The sequence below is a fragment of the Rutidosis leptorrhynchoides genome, chromosome 6, assembly GCF_046630445.1.
Source record: "Rutidosis leptorrhynchoides isolate AG116_Rl617_1_P2 chromosome 6, CSIRO_AGI_Rlap_v1, whole genome shotgun sequence".
Lineage (NCBI taxonomy): Eukaryota > Viridiplantae > Streptophyta > Magnoliopsida > Asterales > Asteraceae > Rutidosis > Rutidosis leptorrhynchoides.
The window spans coordinates 23,615,177-23,634,477 of NC_092338.1; the positions used below are offsets into that span (position 1 = coordinate 23,615,177).

A 19,301-nucleotide genomic window follows, 5' to 3' on the forward strand; every position below is an offset into this window, starting at 1 on the left:
TTTAACAGTTTAAAAAAAAATACTTCACAGCTAATTGCTGTTCGTCGCTCGATAGAAAGAAAAAAAAAATTTGATTTCCATTTTGAAATTATTTTGGACAAAACTTATAACATGAATTGTGTTTCAAAACACCTCTAGAAACTTTATCAATCGTTAATTCATCTGAAAACATTGAAACAAATTCGAATTTTTATGAAGAACAATTGTTGACTTTTTCACCCTAAAACTTTGACTCAGAAATTACGATTTAATTTGAGGAATTGAGGCTTAAGATTTTGCAGATAGATTTAAACAAAGATTCTTAACAAAACTGCATTGTTACATTTTGACAATTGATGCGAAATCAAATTTTTTGCCAAAAAGTGGAAGAACAGAGATATATATCGAGCTGTATTTTTATTTTCTGTAAACTTTCACTGAATTGAAGATGCTTTCTGTGCCTATACTGATTATGAAAGTGAAAGTGTTTGAACCGTTTACCGACTAAAGGGAAATCGTTTGTTTTTAGTAATAATCGTCAACCTGTGTTAATCAGGAAAGAAAAATAAGAAGAAAAATAATATAAAAAAAAGTGGAAAAAAACTTCAAACTGAATTTGGATGGGTTCGTGATATTAAATTCGTGATTTGTACTGCCTTCAAAGATAGAAACAAAATTGCAACAGATTGATTGTAACCTAAAGCAGATTCGTACAAGTTCATGACTTTTATATAGTTGATTTACTATTAGTAATTAATATATTAATAATAATAATAATTATATTTATAATAATAAATAATAATGATACTAAAAATCATAAACATGATAATAATAATATTATTAATAGTAATAATAATATTTTGTATTATTTTCTAATAATACTAATAATAATAACATTAATATAGCAAAATACATGTATTGATTCTTATGATATAATAATATTCCTAATAAATTTTAATATTAATATTAATATTTAGTTTGATGAAAGTAATAATAGTATTTAATAATATTACTAATATTAACCATATAACTAAAATTATAACTTTACTACTAGTTGTAATTGTAATATTATTGATATTAACAATTCAAATGTAATAATTTCAGTATTATAATTTTAATAATCTTGATCTTATTATCAATAACAATAATGAATGTAATGATAATCTTATAATAACTAAAATCATAATCTTTATTACTAATTATAATAGTACTGATATTAATACTAATATTAATATTTATTTTAATAATATTACAACTACATTTTAATTTGTAAGTATATATAGATATTAAATATTATTAATTATGTATATTTAATACATATACGATATATATTAAATAAATACACATATTAAATGTTTAATATTTATACATGTTATATACGTTAATATGCATACAATCACTAGTTATGTATATCAATCATATATATATATATATATATATATATATATATATATATATATATATATATATATATATGTATGTATGTATGTATGTATATTTATGTATATATATATATATGTATATATATATTTCAACTACTACATATTTAATCGTGTCTTAAGTTTTCTTTCATAATATCTAATCACATAATAGTTTATCAATGTATTTTAATTTATAATATAGTTACTTACATGTATAGTTATTTATATTTAAACATTTCTATTTACGATTAAAGGTTCGTGAATCGTCGGAAATAGTCAATGGGTGATTGATTTCATGAGTATAGTTTCAAAATTTTTGAGACTCAACATTACACACTTTGTTTATCGTGTCGGAAACATATAAAGATCAAGTTTAAATTTGTTCGAAAATTTCCGGGTCGTCACATTATGAACTGAAAAATAAGCTCCGGCTAGTTTACCAAACACTTATAAAAAATAATAAGCTCCAGCTACCAGCTTTAAAAATAAGTTCCAGCTCCAGCTCATAAGCTCCAGCTCCAGCTATAAGTTCTAGCTCCAGCTTACACACTCATAATCTTATATATATATATATATATATATATATATATATATATATATATATATTGGAGCTTATGCTTACATATTTTGAAGATTTTACACTCATAATCCGCTTATATATATCATAACTACAACTATATACTCCCTCCGTCCCATATTAATAGTGCACAGACAAAAAATATACAGTTTAAAGAAATGTCACAAAATTACTGTACTTTCTGTTTACTTTTCCAATTTTACCCTTACATTTTCTTTCTCTTTTAATTTTATCCACATACATTAAGGGCATAATAGAACTTAAGCTTTTTATTCTTTTTTATTTATGAAAATGGACTATACTCAAAATGGAATAGTGGAATATTAATATGAGACTAAAGGAGTAATAATTATTGTTATTATTTTAATTTATAATTTATAAAGAAAATGAAAAGCCATAAAAAATTCAGGCCTCATAAACAAGATCATCTCTTGTGCAAATGGGGTCCCCACGAATATAGATAAACTTAAGAAAATATGATTCTTATGCAGAAACAAGTATGTGTTTATAACTTTATGTTTAGATTTACATACATACAGATCATATATAGAAAGATTTATTAAATATCTTAGACATTGAGACTCATCCTTTCTTGTTTGATCAAAGTCTCATACTAATATTGCATGGCTACACAAATCAATCCCTGTTCTTCATCTTCCACCACCAATTTCTTTCATTCTTCACTAAATCAAGAAACATTTTCTTGCGCAAAAATCTTTAATTTTTCAAGAAACTCAGCTCCCTCCAAATGGGTTTTCAAGATTCATTCAAGAATTAATCCAAAAAACCAGTTTGAACTAAAATCCTCAAATGGGTATCCTCTTAATGCTGTTTCTTTGCAGGATGGTAAGTTAAAGTTCCAAAATTTCATTACCAGTTTGTTCTTTTAGTTATGTGCAATTATATGCTTGATTATGTATAGACAAATGGGTGTGTCTATAAGTCTTTAACTTTTATAGTTGGATGTCAAATCCAAATTTTGATGAACTGTATTTATTAAGTATATACATTTGAAGTTTTGAACCATATGCAACATACCCTATTTAGTTGCTTAATTTTTTTTAGATATTTTTATTTATATCAAGGCATATATATATTTGTCAAATTGCTTTGTTGTTAGAGTTATTTTAGAACTACTGTTTGGCAATTATGCAACAAATAATGCAATTTTCATAGGAAATTTAAGTCGAATGGATCCCAAACAACCTATGTGGTTGCATCTGAATACCGTTAGGCTAATGACCCTTTGGTAAAATCCAACTTTTAGCGTATAAAGTAAGTTAACTTGAAAATTACCAGTAACCATTTTGAGATTTTTTTACTCATTACAGTTGATACAAACAATGTTATGAATCATTCGCTTCTGTCTTCTATCAAACCGCTCAGACGTTTGTTCTTGATTTCCTGTTATCATTGTCTACTGGCTTTTCAAGTAGGTGCTGCAGAGAAGCCTCTATCAAAGGATATTTTGTTACCAGAATTAACAGAATCTAATCTTAGTGTGACCGTTGTCGGTGCTTCAGGCGATCTTGCTAAGAAAAAGATATTTCCTGCACTTTTTGCTCTTTTTTATGAAGATTGTTTACCTCAGGTTCTTATTTTACTCTTTCATGTTAATATTTTTATTTTATTTTATTCTGTATTATATTAATTAATGGAAAGTTAATGTAATTTGATTGAGTTTACTATTTATGAAGAATTTTACTATATTTGGTTATGCCCGAACCAAAATGGGCGATGAGGAGTTGAGGGAGATGATTAGTAGAACGTTAACTTGCAGAATCGATAAAAGGTAATGCTAATATTGTTTCATAATTCATATTGACAAACTCTTAGTTAAATATCAAAATAACCATCTAAAAATATAACCTTTGTTATTGAGGTAGTTTCGATTTTTATGATCTGCAGAGAAAACTGTGGTGACAAAATGGAAGCGTTTCTTGATAGATGCTTTTACCATTCCGGTCAATATGATTCTGCTGACGATTTTGCAGAATTGGATACTAAGCTAAAGCAAAAAGAGGTTCGATTTTTTAGTTACTTACGATAATTTCTGATTTAATTTCATGTGTGATATGTTCTAATATTAATATTGGAACTTTCGTACAAACATATACAGGGAGGGAAATTGTCAAATAGGTTATTTTACTTGTCAATACCACCGAACATTTTTGTGGACGCGGTTCGTAGTGCAAGTGGCAAAGCTTCTTCTAAAACCGGGTGGACAAGGGTAATTGTGGAAAAACCATTTGGGCGTGATGCGGAATCTTCTGCTGAGCTAACAAAAAACTTGAAACTGTACTTACACGAGGATCAAATCTTTAGGTATGTGTTTTCGACCCGTTTACTTAAAAATGTATCTGTTTGGGTTCTGTTTCGTCTCTTATGGCTCATATAGTCATATGAGTGAAAAGAAGTTGGCTACATTCAAAATGGTCAAACCCATAACCAAGACTAAAGGAGAACAGTGTTTTGGTCCAATCCAACATGTCCCGCACCTTTTTGACCCAAACCTATAACCAAGCCTGCCTGACCCAACCATTTTTACATATCCGCCGACTCATGAAATTGGAAAAGCGATATTTGTTTAAGTGTGTCTTTATTTTAGGATTGATCATTACTTGGGAAAGGAGCTAGTAGAGAACTTATCGGTTCTTCGATTCTCGAATCTTGTTTTTGAACCGCTATGGTCAAGGAACTACATTCGCAGTGTACAATTTATATTTTCTGAAGATTTTGGTACCGAAGGACGAGGAGGGTAAGTTAACTGTCAAAGTCAATGATTTATGTGCTTAAATAAATTCATATGCTTTATTATAAAGTCGAATTAACTTTCATATATTCGGTTTGTAGATACTTTGACAACTATGGAATCATCCGTGATATTATGCAAAATCACCTCCTGCAAATATTAGCATTGTTTGCAATGGAAACACCCGTGAGTTTGGATGCAGAGGATATTAGAAACGAAAAGGTATCCTTAAATTCGTGAAAAGATCGTTTTTTTAATCATAATGTGCATGCTAAATTATTCTAAAACTGAACAAAAATGGGTGTGTGTGTCAACCCAGTCGAACTTGTTTTGATTCGTTACGCGACCCGCTCATTTTGACACCTATTTATAGCAGTGAAGTCAATTGGTTCTTGATATGTGCAGGTCAAAGTTTTGAGGTCAATGAGACGGTTGCAACTTGAAGATGTAGTCGTCGGCCAATACAAGGGTCATAGCAAGGGCGGAAAGACGTATTTAGGATACACCGACGACCCGACAGTCCCAAGCCATAGTCTCACTCCAACTTTTGCTGCAGCCGCTCTCTTTATCGATAATGCCCGGTGGGATGGCGTTCCGTTTCTGATGAAAGCAGGAAAAGCCCTGAATACCAGACGGTATATTTTCCTTTTATGTTGTATTTTTTTTCCCGAACATGTTTTAGCCCGTTAATAACGTGTAGGTTTGTTTGCAGGGCAGAGATCAGAGTTCAGTTTAGACATGTTCCAGGCAACCTATACAAGCGAAACTTTGGGCCCGATATGGACAAGGCTACAAACGAGCTCGTGCTTCGTGTACAGCCAGATGAAGCCATTTATCTCAAGATCAATAACAAGATTCCTGGTCTTGGAATGAGGCTCGATCGAAGTGATCTTAATTTGCTTTACAGTATGAGGTAATTATTATAAAAATATTTGATTTATGTTAGTAGATATATAAGCATTGATACATAGCCTAGGTGCTTAAAAGTTATTCCGTATTAAAAAAACTTCACAAGTTTCCTTTGAGGCATTTTAACAAACACCTGGTATGCATCTCAGTGAACCTCTTATAAACACCATATTTGAATTTGGTTTTACGTTGAAGGTATCCGAAGGAGATTCCGGATGCGTACGAGAGGCTTTTATTGGATGCGATTGAAGGAGAAAGGAGACTGTTCATAAGAAGTGATGAGCTTGATGCTGCATGGTCTATATTCACACCATTATTGAAAGAACTCGAAGCGAAAAAGATTGCACCCGAATTGTATCCGTATGGTAGTAGAGGCCCGGTTGGAGCTCATTATCTGGCTGCCAAGTATAATGCCAGGTGGGGAGATCTTGCTGAAGATGACTGATTTACATGATGTATGTATGTACCTCTATATATGCTGTATAATATGTTCGATTCTTAGTGATCTTAATTCTTGTAACATTATATTACTGAGTGGTTTATGACCAAACTTGAGCACTTTTATACAACACTTTTGAGTTGTATCAATGTACCTGAACTTTTGAATGATATTTGAAAGTATATTAGGCTTTACTAGTATTTACAGTGTACATTATAGTTGTGTATATTTCAAAAGGTGTGACATGTCTTTTGGACCTTTATTTGTTAATTTAGTGGAGTTAGACCTGACTAGCGTTACTTACTGTGTGAGTTCGTATTTTTTTCTTTTCTTTTCTTTTCTTTTCTTTTCTTTTCTTTTTTCCTTCTCCTGGATCAGATGATGGTATTGATTTGCATATACCTGATTCAGATATTATTTTTGGTACAGTAGGGTTTGGTGAACACAATAGGGCTGAGAATAATTTATATTTTGACAAAGGTGTTGACAGTGATGTTACAATGAATAATACTAAACAAGCCACAGGTTCTGGGATGGATTCCGGTTCAAATGGACATGTTTCTAATTCAGCGGGTGGGCCAAAGTCCAAGGTTGGACATGTATCGGATGATGAGCCTCTTTGTAACAGGATTAAGTTTGGTTCGTTTGTGGTTGATGATGTCGATATGGTGAGGCTAGATTTAACAATCGACAAAGGAGTTAGTTTCGGGGATATTACACAAAAAATGTCCAAAGTTAATTCGAAGTCAAAGGAATATCCTAAGGATTTAGTTGAAGGGTCCAATGACATTTCAATTGAAATGTCGGGGCCAAATGATGATAACATTACGTTTGCAATAAGATTGGATCGATTGAAGAAGAAGAAAAATAAAAAGAAGGAAGAATTGTTAGCAAAAAGTAAGGTAGAATCGAATGTTAAAAGGCCTAAACTGATTTTGATTGATCGTAGTGGAAGATGTTATTGTGATTGCGAGGCCCCTCGTGTGACGGTTATTATAAGACGTGGTGTGTTATGAATAAATGTGACGATCGCTCCAAATCCATATGGACAATACGTCATTCATTGATTTCATTGCAAGGTATTTGACCTCTATATGATACACTTTGTAAACATTGCATTCTTTTGAAAAGGCACACCATAAATGAATATTTAAATCAAAGGTTTTCGACATCTGATGATTTCTACATATAGACAATCACCGTAAATAATAGTTTACAATAGTACTTCCGTTGACAATGCAGTCAAAATAAGATACATGGTGATGATTTGGTGAATGCAACGTTTCCTTGAAAAGTATGTCATGTAAGACTCCATGCACATAGCTTGTCTAACATATAAGCAACAGCGGAAGACTTCTAGTAAACCTGAGAATAAACATGCTAACAAGTGTCAACACAAAGGTTGGTGAGTTCATAGTTTTATTGTTTCGTATAATCTGTATGTAAAGGTGAATCACAAGTTTTCAGTTGTTTCATCCAGAAACGTTTATTAAAATATTCTACGAAATTGAGCACCCTGGTAACTAAACTTAACGTATATATAATTTGTACCCTTTGTATAATCATCTTAATAAATACACGCAAACCAACGTGTACGCTTCTCAAATAGCATACGTCCGTTAAGAGGCTAGTGCTCTAGCTCGGACGGGGATATCAAGCCCTATGGATCCATATACTACTACTCGCGCCCACCAGTTCTTATAACTGGCAGTTAACAGTTACCAAAGCTAAGGGATTTTCGGTTCAAACTCAGTGTAGAATTTAGTATGTACTTGTATCCATTGCGTTTAAAATAAAGTGCATGTATTCTCAGCCCAAAAATATATATTGCAAAAGCAATTAAAAAGGGATCAATGAAACTCACGCATATAAATCTAGTATTTTCAGTATTTATAAACAGTCGCATGTATTCTCAGCCCAAAAATATATTGAGTAAAAGGGATCATATGAAACTCACCTTAGCAGCACATAAGGTCATTCACCGAAATGTGACCGAAACTCGAAATGCAAAATAATCGTAAATCTCAACGTATCAATATTGTGATTCAATATTGTAGGAAAGGACGTAGACGCAACGGAGATGATAAACATTAGTTTGACTCACGAGCAATACCCTCGAACAATACCCATAACCTCCATAACTATAACCCATAATTTCTGTAGCTAAAACCCATTTGAAAACTTATTTTGAAATCACCCGAGCATATTCCCGTCGTAGTATTTTATGTATATATGTAGTAATAATAATACTACTAATTATAATAAGATTACTAATAGTAATATTAATAACCTTAATATTAATAATAATAACATAAATAATAATATACAAAGTAGATAGATAGATGGATATTTGCGTTTGATAAAAGAGGAAGTGAGAAGGGATCATATACTCCCGAGAAATGTATCATGCATGTGTTTTTGTAAATTATCGACATATGATCATATATATATATGAATATTATAATAATATAATAATATAAATATAATATAATAAAGTAATAATAATAATATATTAAATAAAAAAAGATAGAAAACGTGCATAAATAGTAAAGCCGCCATCACTTTTTATGTCGACAAACTTTTTATGTCGACAAACATTACGCGTTTCGCGTAGATAGGTAGGCGGTCCGCGTATGGTGTCTTCACGAAAGTTGTAGATTTTTGAGTTACGGACGTCTGGACATCGGAATCACCCTTTTTCGAGTTAGTATGATTTAGTTATGATTTTTCTCGTGCAAGTGCGCAGGTTTAGTGATTTCTATCATTTTAACTTGAAATCTTGAGATAAAATGTTGTAGTCTGTTAGTGCTCATTAGAAACCTTTATTTTATCTTTATTTTCATTTTCATATCATTGAAAATCCATAAAAACATTTTAACAATCAAATTCTATTATATCGAAAAACGTGTCCATACTAAATCGAATAACTATAGTTCTCTAAAACTAATTACATTCACATCTTTTTATCGAAACGTTATAATAATTAAAAATCTATTATTTCGAAGAATGCTTTCATATATTTGAACTAAATCGAATAAATATAATTTAGTTTTCCAGAATTAGTTATATTCAAATTCATTCTTTAAAAGGTTTCATCTATGTCGTAAAACGTTTTCAATATTAAGAAAACTAAATAATTAACTTTATTAAGAGACACGAGACAATCATTGTGTTGAAAGTTAATCTCTACTAACCTTTGTCCAGTAATCGTTAATTGAAATATTTGTTCTTACTTGTAGGTCACTTTACCATTTATTCCGAATATCGTTAAAAAGGAAAGGTTTCCTAAATCAAAGTGGACCTCTCAATAGAGACTCACGATCATACAATGTATCTGATAAATCAATCATTTGATATTATCTTTTAATTTCGTTGATAATTATATTAAACCTGTATCGAAACAAATACGTTCATGTAAAGTATTATACGTCTAATACTTTGTTAACGTTTTCAAGTTATAATATATACACATATACATATATAATCATGTTCGTTCATATAATGGTTTGTGAATTATTGGAATTTGGTCGAGGTTAAATGAATGTATGAACATAGTTTAAAATTATTGAGATTCAACTTAACAAACTTTGCTTATCGTGTCAGAATAATATAAAGATTAAAGTTTAAATTTGGTCAGAAATTTCCGGGTCATCACAGTACCTACCCGTTAAAGAAATTTCGTCCTGAAATTTGAGTGAGGTCGTCATGACTAACAATAAAAATGTTTTCATGCCGTACATGTGTTGATAAATAGAGTTTTATCACCGTTAAATAATATGGATAAAACAATCCAATTACTCGAAGCGTATGAGGGAAGTTATCGTAATAAAGTGAAATGAAAGAATAGAGATTCGTCTTAGCTTTTGACGTAGTTACGATTGATTTCCGGAATTTAAGGAATAGAAAATCTTCATAATATAAATAAGATTTGATTCTTCGGAATTTGCGAAAATTAGGATTTTATTTGATTAAATTCGTAATCCGCCTTGATTGTTATGTCTGATATTTCGTTATAAATTGACCTCTTCCGTTTCATTTATTTTCACCACTCCTATAATCTTCTTTCTTATTTCATACATCCCAATAGATTGTGAAAATGCTTAATCCAGTTCTGATTCTTGATATTTTCCTGGCTATCGTATCCTTCATTCTTCTTTTTCATCTGCCACCAGAGGAAGTTATTTTCTTCTACTATTACCTTGGAGTTATAATGTTTTTCATTCTCCCGTGTCTTTATATTGCTATACGCATTGATATACACGGTTTGTAATTTCGGGGTTGTTATCGGGCTTTATGTTCTCCATTATATTTCGGAGCTTCATGCTTTCGTTTTCTCTTCCCGACCTTAAGTCAAGCGGATAATGGTCTAGAATTCGTAGGTATGAAGTTTCAGATGAACATAACTAATGTTCTAAGAAAGAAATGGTAATAGCACAATCTGACTTGTCAAATTACCAGAATACCTCGAAAAAGACCGAATCATTAAGAAAATATTTTCTTGATATTTTTAGAGATTATATAGAATGAAAGAGTTATGTAACATGGTTCATGATGAGGGTATGATCTGTGAATCTTTATCACGTTCCATTAGAAACTCAGCATGACTTACTGTAACATAATCACGTTGATCAAGTGTCATTATATTATACTAACTCATGCTTCAATTCCCAACATTACTTCAAACATCCATTTTTCGAATTTTTCAGAATTTTAGAAACTAAAATAGTTTCTTTTATGTTATAACACAGATAGCGCAAAGAGATGAATGATTTCAAATAAGAATGGTTATGAAAATATCTTCAGAAATATCGAGGATATTTATAATGAAAGATATGATAATATCTTAGAATATTTAAGATAATGATGATGATGAAGAATATCGTCCGCAAAGGTTTTAGAGTAAGGAGCAAGATATTTACTAAGGATTTTAGCAGACACTGAATCATTTGGATTCTTTGAAGGCAGGTTCAGTCTTTGTGATTTATCTACAGCCTCCTTCATACTTTGCTCAATCTGTTTTCCAGTTCCAAACCTTCTCTTTTTCTGAGCTTTGCCACCATACCATTCTTTATCATCAAACTTTTGACTGTTAAAGTCGTTTACAGTTTTTGCTGCTTCATCAGCATTGTTCCAATTTCAAAGAACTATTTCATAGTTTGGGATGTTTTTCAGAAACTTCACCTTCGAAGTATGTAAGTCTAGAAGATAGATGTTATCTATATATAACTGTTGTCGTAGAAAATGCAGCAGATTCAAAATACTGATTGCTAATTCCCGGTAGTTGGTATGGCAATTACCTTTATGAGATGTGGATGAGTACATGATAGGGTTTCAATGAGTATAAGGATTTTTCGGAAGGTCAAGGATCAATGAAGTTGTTGGTAAATTTACTGCTAATGTGGTGGAACATAAAAGGTTCCCCGGTAAAAAAAAATGTATATGTCAAGGTTATAATAAAACTAATCTGAAAAGTCGAAATTGGCTGGTTGGAAGTGGGGTAAAACTGGATACTTTGGAAAGAAATTGCAAGGTTATTTTCGGTAAAAACAACGCTAAAGGATCTTGCACAGTTTTGAAGTCAAAGTATAGATTTGAAAGATGTAGAGATCTAAGAATGATGTCACCGGTTCAGAGTTATGACTTGGATTCTGATCCGTCAATATCAGAATATGTAATTGAATTTGTATGGAAACGATTGTATATCGCTGTGAGCATGGTTAATAATTTTTTTGAATCAAAGTTGAAGAATGTACAGTATAACATATTAATTGTGAACTTATATATTTCTCGAGAATTACCTACCCGTTAAAGATTTCACAAGTAATATTTTGTACAAAAGAATTTTCATTACAGTCTTTATGAAAATATATGTATGTATATTTCTTCAGATGTAATACGGATTTAATGAGTTAATATCATATTAAGCTCATTTGATTTTCGGCTTGACTTAGAAATGATTAATCTCTAAAACATTAAAGATTACATAATCTTTGCGGAGTTTTTCACTAATGAAATCAACACTTCATTATTTTTTCTTATTGATATTCCTCAGTGAAGGATGTTGGTGTTCGTGGAATTTTTTTTGTGAACCTTACAAGGCACAGATGATGTTTTCTGGAAAGTTTCGAGTATATCGAAATTGGAAATGTAAAATCAATTATGTAATTGATTAATACACTTGGTTTATTATGAAATGGAATTCATTAAGTTGAAACAGAGATTGTAGTTAACAATGGTTAAGTTGTTAAGGAAGGATGTACATCATTGCATATTAGTAATATGAACTAACCGAGTAGTACCTACCAGTTAAGATTCACACGTAATAGCTTAGTACGAAAAGATTTATTTTGATTTCAAAATTCATATATATTAAATATACATAAAATTTCTTCAGGGGAAATGAGTTAATACTTCATCGGTTATTGTTGCTGGTATTTCTTGGTAACTACGGTGCGTATGACGTTGATGCTCGTGGGACAGATTGTGAAGTTGAGGTTTGCGATGCGGATGTTGTTGGTGGTGGTAATGGTACTGTTGGTGTTGTTGTTGGTGGTACTGTTGATGCCGGTGATGCTGCTGGTGCTTGTAACCTTTGCACCATATTCTCTAAAGCCACTACCCGAGCGCGAAGCTCGTTGACTTCTTCTACTACACCGAGATGATTTGCGGTTCGGACGAGCGGATGAATAAGATCCAGATTTTGAGATAGTATATTATCGTAACGAGATACTCTGGAAATGAGAGTGAAAATGGTGTCTCGAACAGGTTCGCCGGTAAGTGCTTCAGGTTCTTCGCCAAGAGGGCAATGTGGTGGATGGAAGGGATCGCCTTCTTCTTGTCTCCAATAATTAAGTAGGCTACGAACCCATCCCCAATTCATCCAGAATAGATGATGGCTAATTGGTTGATCCATTCTGGTTACACTTTCTTCGGAATTCAGGTGAATATCCATATCGGAATAGCTGTCAGAGTTTGAACTAGATACGGGATCCATCTTGTATAATTAGGGAGATGATTTTTGATATGAATTAGATTATAGAATTTAGTTTGGTATTCTTCAATACATAATTTACATATGTATATATAATACCAAATTCCATAAATCACGGAGAAATTTTCGGAAGATATCAGGAAAAGTTTACAGTAACAGATAGGCTAAGATATGAATTTTTGTCTATACACTATTTATGCAATAAATGCAGGAAAACGTGTCTAGACTTAAGAATGATAAGCATGTAATTTCCGACAAGAAATGATAAGCAAAACTTTTAACATGCAGACACGGTCGAAGTCCAGACTTACTAATGCATCTTAACAACTATCAGTTAGACACATTCATGCAAGACCTGGTTCGGTAGGACCAACGCTCTGATACCAACTGTGACGATCGCTCCAAATCCATATGGACAATACGTCATTCATTGATTTCATTGCAAGGTATTTGACCTCTATATGATACACTTTGTAAACATTGCATTCTTTTGAAAAGGCACACCATAAATGAATATTTAAATCAAAGGTTTTCGACATCTGATGATTTCTACATATAGACAATCACCGTAAATAATAGTTTACAATAGTACTTCCGTTGACAATGCAGTCAAAATAAGATACATGGTGATGATTTGGTGAATGCAACGTTTCCTTGAAAAGTATGTCATGTAAGACTCCATGCACATAGCTTGTCTAACATATAAGCAACAGCGGAAGACTTCTAGTAAACCTGAGAATAAACATGCTAACAAGTGTCAACACAAAGGTTGGTGAGTTCATAGTTTTATTATTTCGTATAATCTGTATGTAAAGGTGAATCACAAGTTTTCAGTTGTTTCATCCAGAAACGTTTATTAAAATATTCTACGAAATTGAGCACCCTGGTAACTAAACTTAACGTATATATAATTTGTACCCTTTGTATAATCATCTTAATAAATACACGGAAACCAACGTGTACGCTTCTCAAATAGCATACGTCCGTTAAGAGGCTAGTGCTCTAGCTCGGACGGGGATATCAAGCCCTATGGATCCATATACTACTACTCGCGCCCACCAGTTCTTATAACTGGCAGTTAACAGTTACCAAAGCTAAGGGATTTTTGGTTCAAACTCAGTGTAGAATTTAGTATGTACTTGTATCCATTGCGTTTAAAATAAAGTGCATGTATTCTCAGCCCAAAAATATATATTGCAAAAGCAATTAAAAAGGGATCAATGAAACTCACGCATATAAATCTAGTATTTTCAGTATTTATAAACAGTCGCATGTATTCTCAGCCCAAAAATATATTGAGTAAAAGGGATCATATGAAACTCACCTTAGCAGCACATAAGGTCATTCACCGAAATGTGACCGAAACTCGAAATGCAAAATAATCGTAAATCTCAACGTATCAATATTGTGATTCAATATTGTAGGAAAGGACGTAGACGCAACGGAGATGATAAACATTAGTTTGACTCACGAGCAATACCCTCGAACAATACCCATAACCTCCATAACTATAACCCATAATTTCTGTAGCTAAAACCCATTTGAAAACTTATTTTGAAATCACCCGAGCATATTCCCGTCGTAGTATTTTATGTATATATGTAGTAATAATAATACTACTAATTATAATAAGATTACTAATAGTAATATTAATAACCTTAATATTAATAATAATAACATAAATAATAATATACAAAGTAGATAGATAGATGGATATTTGCGTTTGATAAAAGAGGAAGTGAGAAGGGATCATATACTCCCGAGAAATGTATCATGCATGTGTTTTTGTAAATTATCGACATATGATCATATATATATATGAATATTATAATAATATAATAATATAAATATAATATAATAAAGTAATAATAATAATATATTAAATAAAAAAAGATAGGAAACGTGCATAAATAGTAAAGCCGCCATCACTTTTTATGTCGACAAACTTTTTATGTCGACAAACATTACGCGTTTCGCGTAGATAGGTACGCGGTCCGCATATGGTGTCTTCACGAAAGTTGTAGATTTTTGAGTTACGGACGTCTGGACATCGGAATCACCCTTTTTCGAGTTAGTATGATTTAGTTATGATTTTTCTCGTGCAAGTGCGCAGGTTTAGTGATTTCCATCATTTTAACTTGAAATCTTGAGATAAAATGTTGTAGTCTGTTAGTGCTCATTAGAAACCTTTATTTTATCTTTATTTTCATTTTCATATCATTGAAAATCCATAAAAACATTTTAACAATCAAATTCTATTATATCGAAAAACGTGTCCATACTAAATCGAATAACTATCGTTCTCTAAAACTAATTACATTCACATCTTTTTATCGAAACGTTATAATAATTAAAAATCTATTATTTCGAAGAATGCTTTCATATATTTGAACTAAATCGAATAAATATAATTTAGTTTTCCAGAATTAGTTATATTCAAATTCATTCTTTAAAAGGTTTCATCTATGTCGTAAAACGTTTTCAATATTAAGAAAACTAAATAATTAACTTTATTAAGAGACACGAGACAATCATTGTGTTGAAAGTTAATCTCTACTAACCTTTGTCCAGTAATCGTTAATTGAAATATTTGTTCTTACTTGTAGGTCACTTTACCATTTATTCCGAATATCGTTAAAAAGGAAAGGTTTCCTAAATCAAAGTGGACCTCTCAATAGAGACTCACGATCATACAATGTATCTGATAAATCAATCATTTGATATTATCTTTTAATTTCGTTGATAATTATATTAAACCTGTATCGAAACAAATACGTTCATGTAAAGTATTATACGTCTAATACTTTGTTAACGTTTTCAAGTTATAATATATACACATATACATATATAATCATGTTCGTTCATATAATGGTTTGTGAATTATTGGAATTTGGTCGAGGTTAAATGAATGTATGAACATAGTTTAAAATTATTGAGATTCAACTTAACAAACTTTGCTTATCGTGTCGGAATAATATAAAGATTAAAGTTTAAATTTGGTCAGAAATTTCCGGGTCATCACAGTACCTACCCGTTAAAGAAATTTCGTCCTGAAATTTGAGTGAGGTCGTCATGACTAACAATAAAAATGTTTTCATGCCGTACATGTGTTGATAAATAGAGTTTTATCACCGTTAAATAATATGGATAAAACAATCCAATTACTCGAAGCGTATGAGGGAAGTTATCGTAATAAAGTGAAATGAAAGAATAGAGATTCGTCTTAGCTTTTGACGTAGTTACGATTGATTTCCGGAATTTAAGGAATAGAAAATCTTCATAATATAAATAAGATTTGATTCTTCGGAATTTGCGAAAATTAGGATTTTATTTGATTAAATTCGTAATCCGCCTTGATTGTTATGTCTGATATTTCGTTATAAATTGACCTCTTCCGTTTCATTTATTTTCACCACTCCTATAATCTTCTTTCTTATTTCATACATCCCAATAGATTGTGAAAATGCTTAATCCAGTTCTGATTCTTGATATTTTCCTGGCTATCGTATCCTTCATTCTTCTTTTTCATCTGCCACCAGAGGAAGTTATTTTCTTCTACTATTACCTTGGAGTTATAATGTTTTTCATTCTCCCGTGTCTTTATATTGCTATACGCATTGATATACACGGTTTGTAATTTCGGGGTTGTTATCGGGCTTTATGTTCTCCATTATATTTTGGAGCTTCATGCTTTCGTTTTCTCTTCCCGACCTTAAGTCAAGCGGATAATGGTCTAGAATTCGTAGGTATGAAGTTTCAGATGAACATAACTAATGTTCTAAGAAAGAAATGGTAATAGCACAATCTGACTTGTCAAATTACCAGAATACCTCGAAAAAGACCGAATCATTAAGAAAATATTTTCTTGATATTTTTAGAGATTATATAGAATGAAAGAGTTATGTAACATGGTTCATGATGAGGGTATGATCTGTGAATCTTTATCACGTTCCATTAGAAACTCAGCATGACTTACTGTAACATAATCACGTTGATCAAGTGTCATTATATTATACTAACTCATGCTTCAATTCCCAACATTACTTCAAACATCCATTTTTCGAATTTTTCAGAATTTTAGAAACTAAAATAGTTTCTTTTATGTTATAATACAGATAGCGCAAAGAGATGAATGATTTCAAATAAGAATGGTTATGAAAATATCTTCAGAAATATCGAGGATATTTATAATGAAAGATAAGATAATATCTTAGAATATTTAAGATAATGATGATGATGAAGAATATCGTCCGCAAAGGTTTTAGAGTAAGGAGCAAGATATTTACTAAGGATTTTAGCAGACACTGAATCATTTGGATTCTTTGAAGGCAGGTTCAGTCTTTGTGATTTATCTACAGCCTCCTTCATACTTTGCTCAATCTGTTTTCCAGTTCCAAACCTTCTCTTTTTTTGAGCTTTGCCACCATACCATTCTTTATCATCAAACTTTTGACTGTTAAAGTCGTTTACAGTTTTTGCTGCTTCATCAGCATTGTTCCAATTTCAAAGAACTATTTCATAGTTTGGGATGTTTTTCAGAAACTTCACCTTCGAAGTATGTAAGTCTAGAAGATAGATGTTATCTATATATAACTGTTGTCGTAGAAAATGCAGCAGATTCAAAATACTGATTGCTAATTCCCGGTAGTTGGTATGGCAATTACCTTTATGAGATGTGGATGAGTACATGATAGGGTTTCAATGAGTATAAGGATTTTTCGGAAGGTCAAGGATCAATGAAGTTGTTGGTAAATTTACTGCTAATGTGGTGGAACATAAAAGGTTCCCCGGTAAAAAAAAATGTATATGTCAAGGTTATAATAAAACTAATCTGAAAAGTCGAAATTGGCTGGTTGGAAGTGGGGTAAAACTGGATACTTTGGAAAGAAATTGCAAGGTTATTTTCGGTAAAAACAACGCTAAAGGATCTTGCACAGTTTTGAAGTCAAAGTATAGATTTGAAAGATGTAGAGATCTAAGAATGATGTCACCGGTTCAGAGTTATGACTTGGATTCTGATCCGTCAATATCAGAATATGTAATTGAATTTGTATGGAAATGATTGTATATCGCTGTGAGCATGGTTAATAATTTTTTTGAATCAAAGTTGAAGAATGTACAGTATAACATATTAATTGTGAACTTATATATTTCTCGAGAATTACCTACCCGTTAAAGATTTCACAAGTAATATTTTGTACAAAAGAATTTTCATTACAGTCTTTATGAAAATATATGTATGTATATTTCTTCAGATGTAATACGGATTTAATGAGTTAATATCATATTAAGCTCATTTGATTTTCGGCTTGACTTAGAAATGATTAATCTCTAAAACATTAAAGATTACATAATCTTTGCGGAGTTTTTCACTAATGAAATCAACACTTCATTATTTTTTCTTATTGATATTCCTCAGTGAAGGATGTTGGTGTTCGTGGAATTTTTTTTGTGAACCTTACAAGGCACAGATGATGTTTTCTGGAAAGTTTCGAGTATATCGAAATTGGAAATGTAAAATCAATTATGTAATTGATTAATACACTTGGTTTATTATGAAATGGAATTCATTAAGTTGAAACAGAGATTGTAGTTAACAATGGTTAAGTTGTTAAGGAAGGATGTACATCATTGCATATTAGTAATATGAACTAACCGAGTAGTACCTACCAGTTAAGATTCACACGTAATAGCTTAGTACGAAAAGATTTATTTTGATTTCAAAATTCATATATATTAAATATACATAAAATTTCTTCAGGGGAAATGAGTTAATACTTCATCGGTTATTGTTGCTGGTATTTCTTGGTAACTACGGTGCGTATGACGTTGATGCTCGTGGGACAGATTGTGAAGTTGAGGTTTGCGATGCGGATGTTGTTGGTGGTGGTAATGGTACTGTTGGTGTTGTTGTTGGTGGTACTATTGATGCCGGTGATGCTGCTGGTGCTTGTAACCTTTGCACCATATTCTCTAAAGCCACTACCCGAGCGCGAAGCTCGTTGACTTCTTCTACTACACCGAGATGATTTGCGGTTCGGACGAGCGGATGAATAAGATCCAGAATTTGAGATAGTATATTATCGTGACGAGATACTCTGGAAATGAGAGTGAAAATGGTGTCTCGAACAGGTTCGCCGGTAAGTGCTTCAGGTTCTTCGCCAAGAGGGCAATGTGGTGGATGGAAGGGATCGCCTTCTTCTTGTCTCCAATAATTAAGTAGGCTACGAACC

General features: G+C 31.7%; 1 protein-coding gene across 3 annotated transcripts; it reads left to right on the forward strand.

Annotated features, from left to right (window-relative positions):
- The first annotated feature begins 2,478 nt into the window (after positions 1 to 2,478).
- Positions 2,479 to 6,277, forward strand: LOC139853112 (glucose-6-phosphate 1-dehydrogenase, chloroplastic-like). Of its 3 annotated transcripts, none has more exons than XM_071842485.1 (10): positions 2,479 to 2,823; positions 3,309 to 3,568; positions 3,675 to 3,769; positions 3,886 to 4,000; positions 4,097 to 4,302; positions 4,586 to 4,735; positions 4,831 to 4,951; positions 5,135 to 5,364; positions 5,442 to 5,642; positions 5,834 to 6,277. In XM_071842485.1, exons 1-10 carry the CDS (start codon positions 2,601 to 2,603, stop codon positions 6,081 to 6,083), a joined length of 1,851 nt encoding a protein of 616 aa, XP_071698586.1. In that variant the 5' UTR covers positions 2,479 to 2,600; the 3' UTR covers positions 6,084 to 6,277. The 3 variants fall into 3 exon arrangements, with proteins under 3 accessions (XP_071698586.1, XP_071698587.1, XP_071698588.1); XM_071842486.1 differs by having other exon boundaries at positions 2,481 to 2,823; positions 3,411 to 3,568; XM_071842487.1 differs by having other exon boundaries at positions 2,481 to 2,823; positions 3,414 to 3,568.
- Positions 6,278 to 19,301: the final 13,024 nt, after the last annotated feature.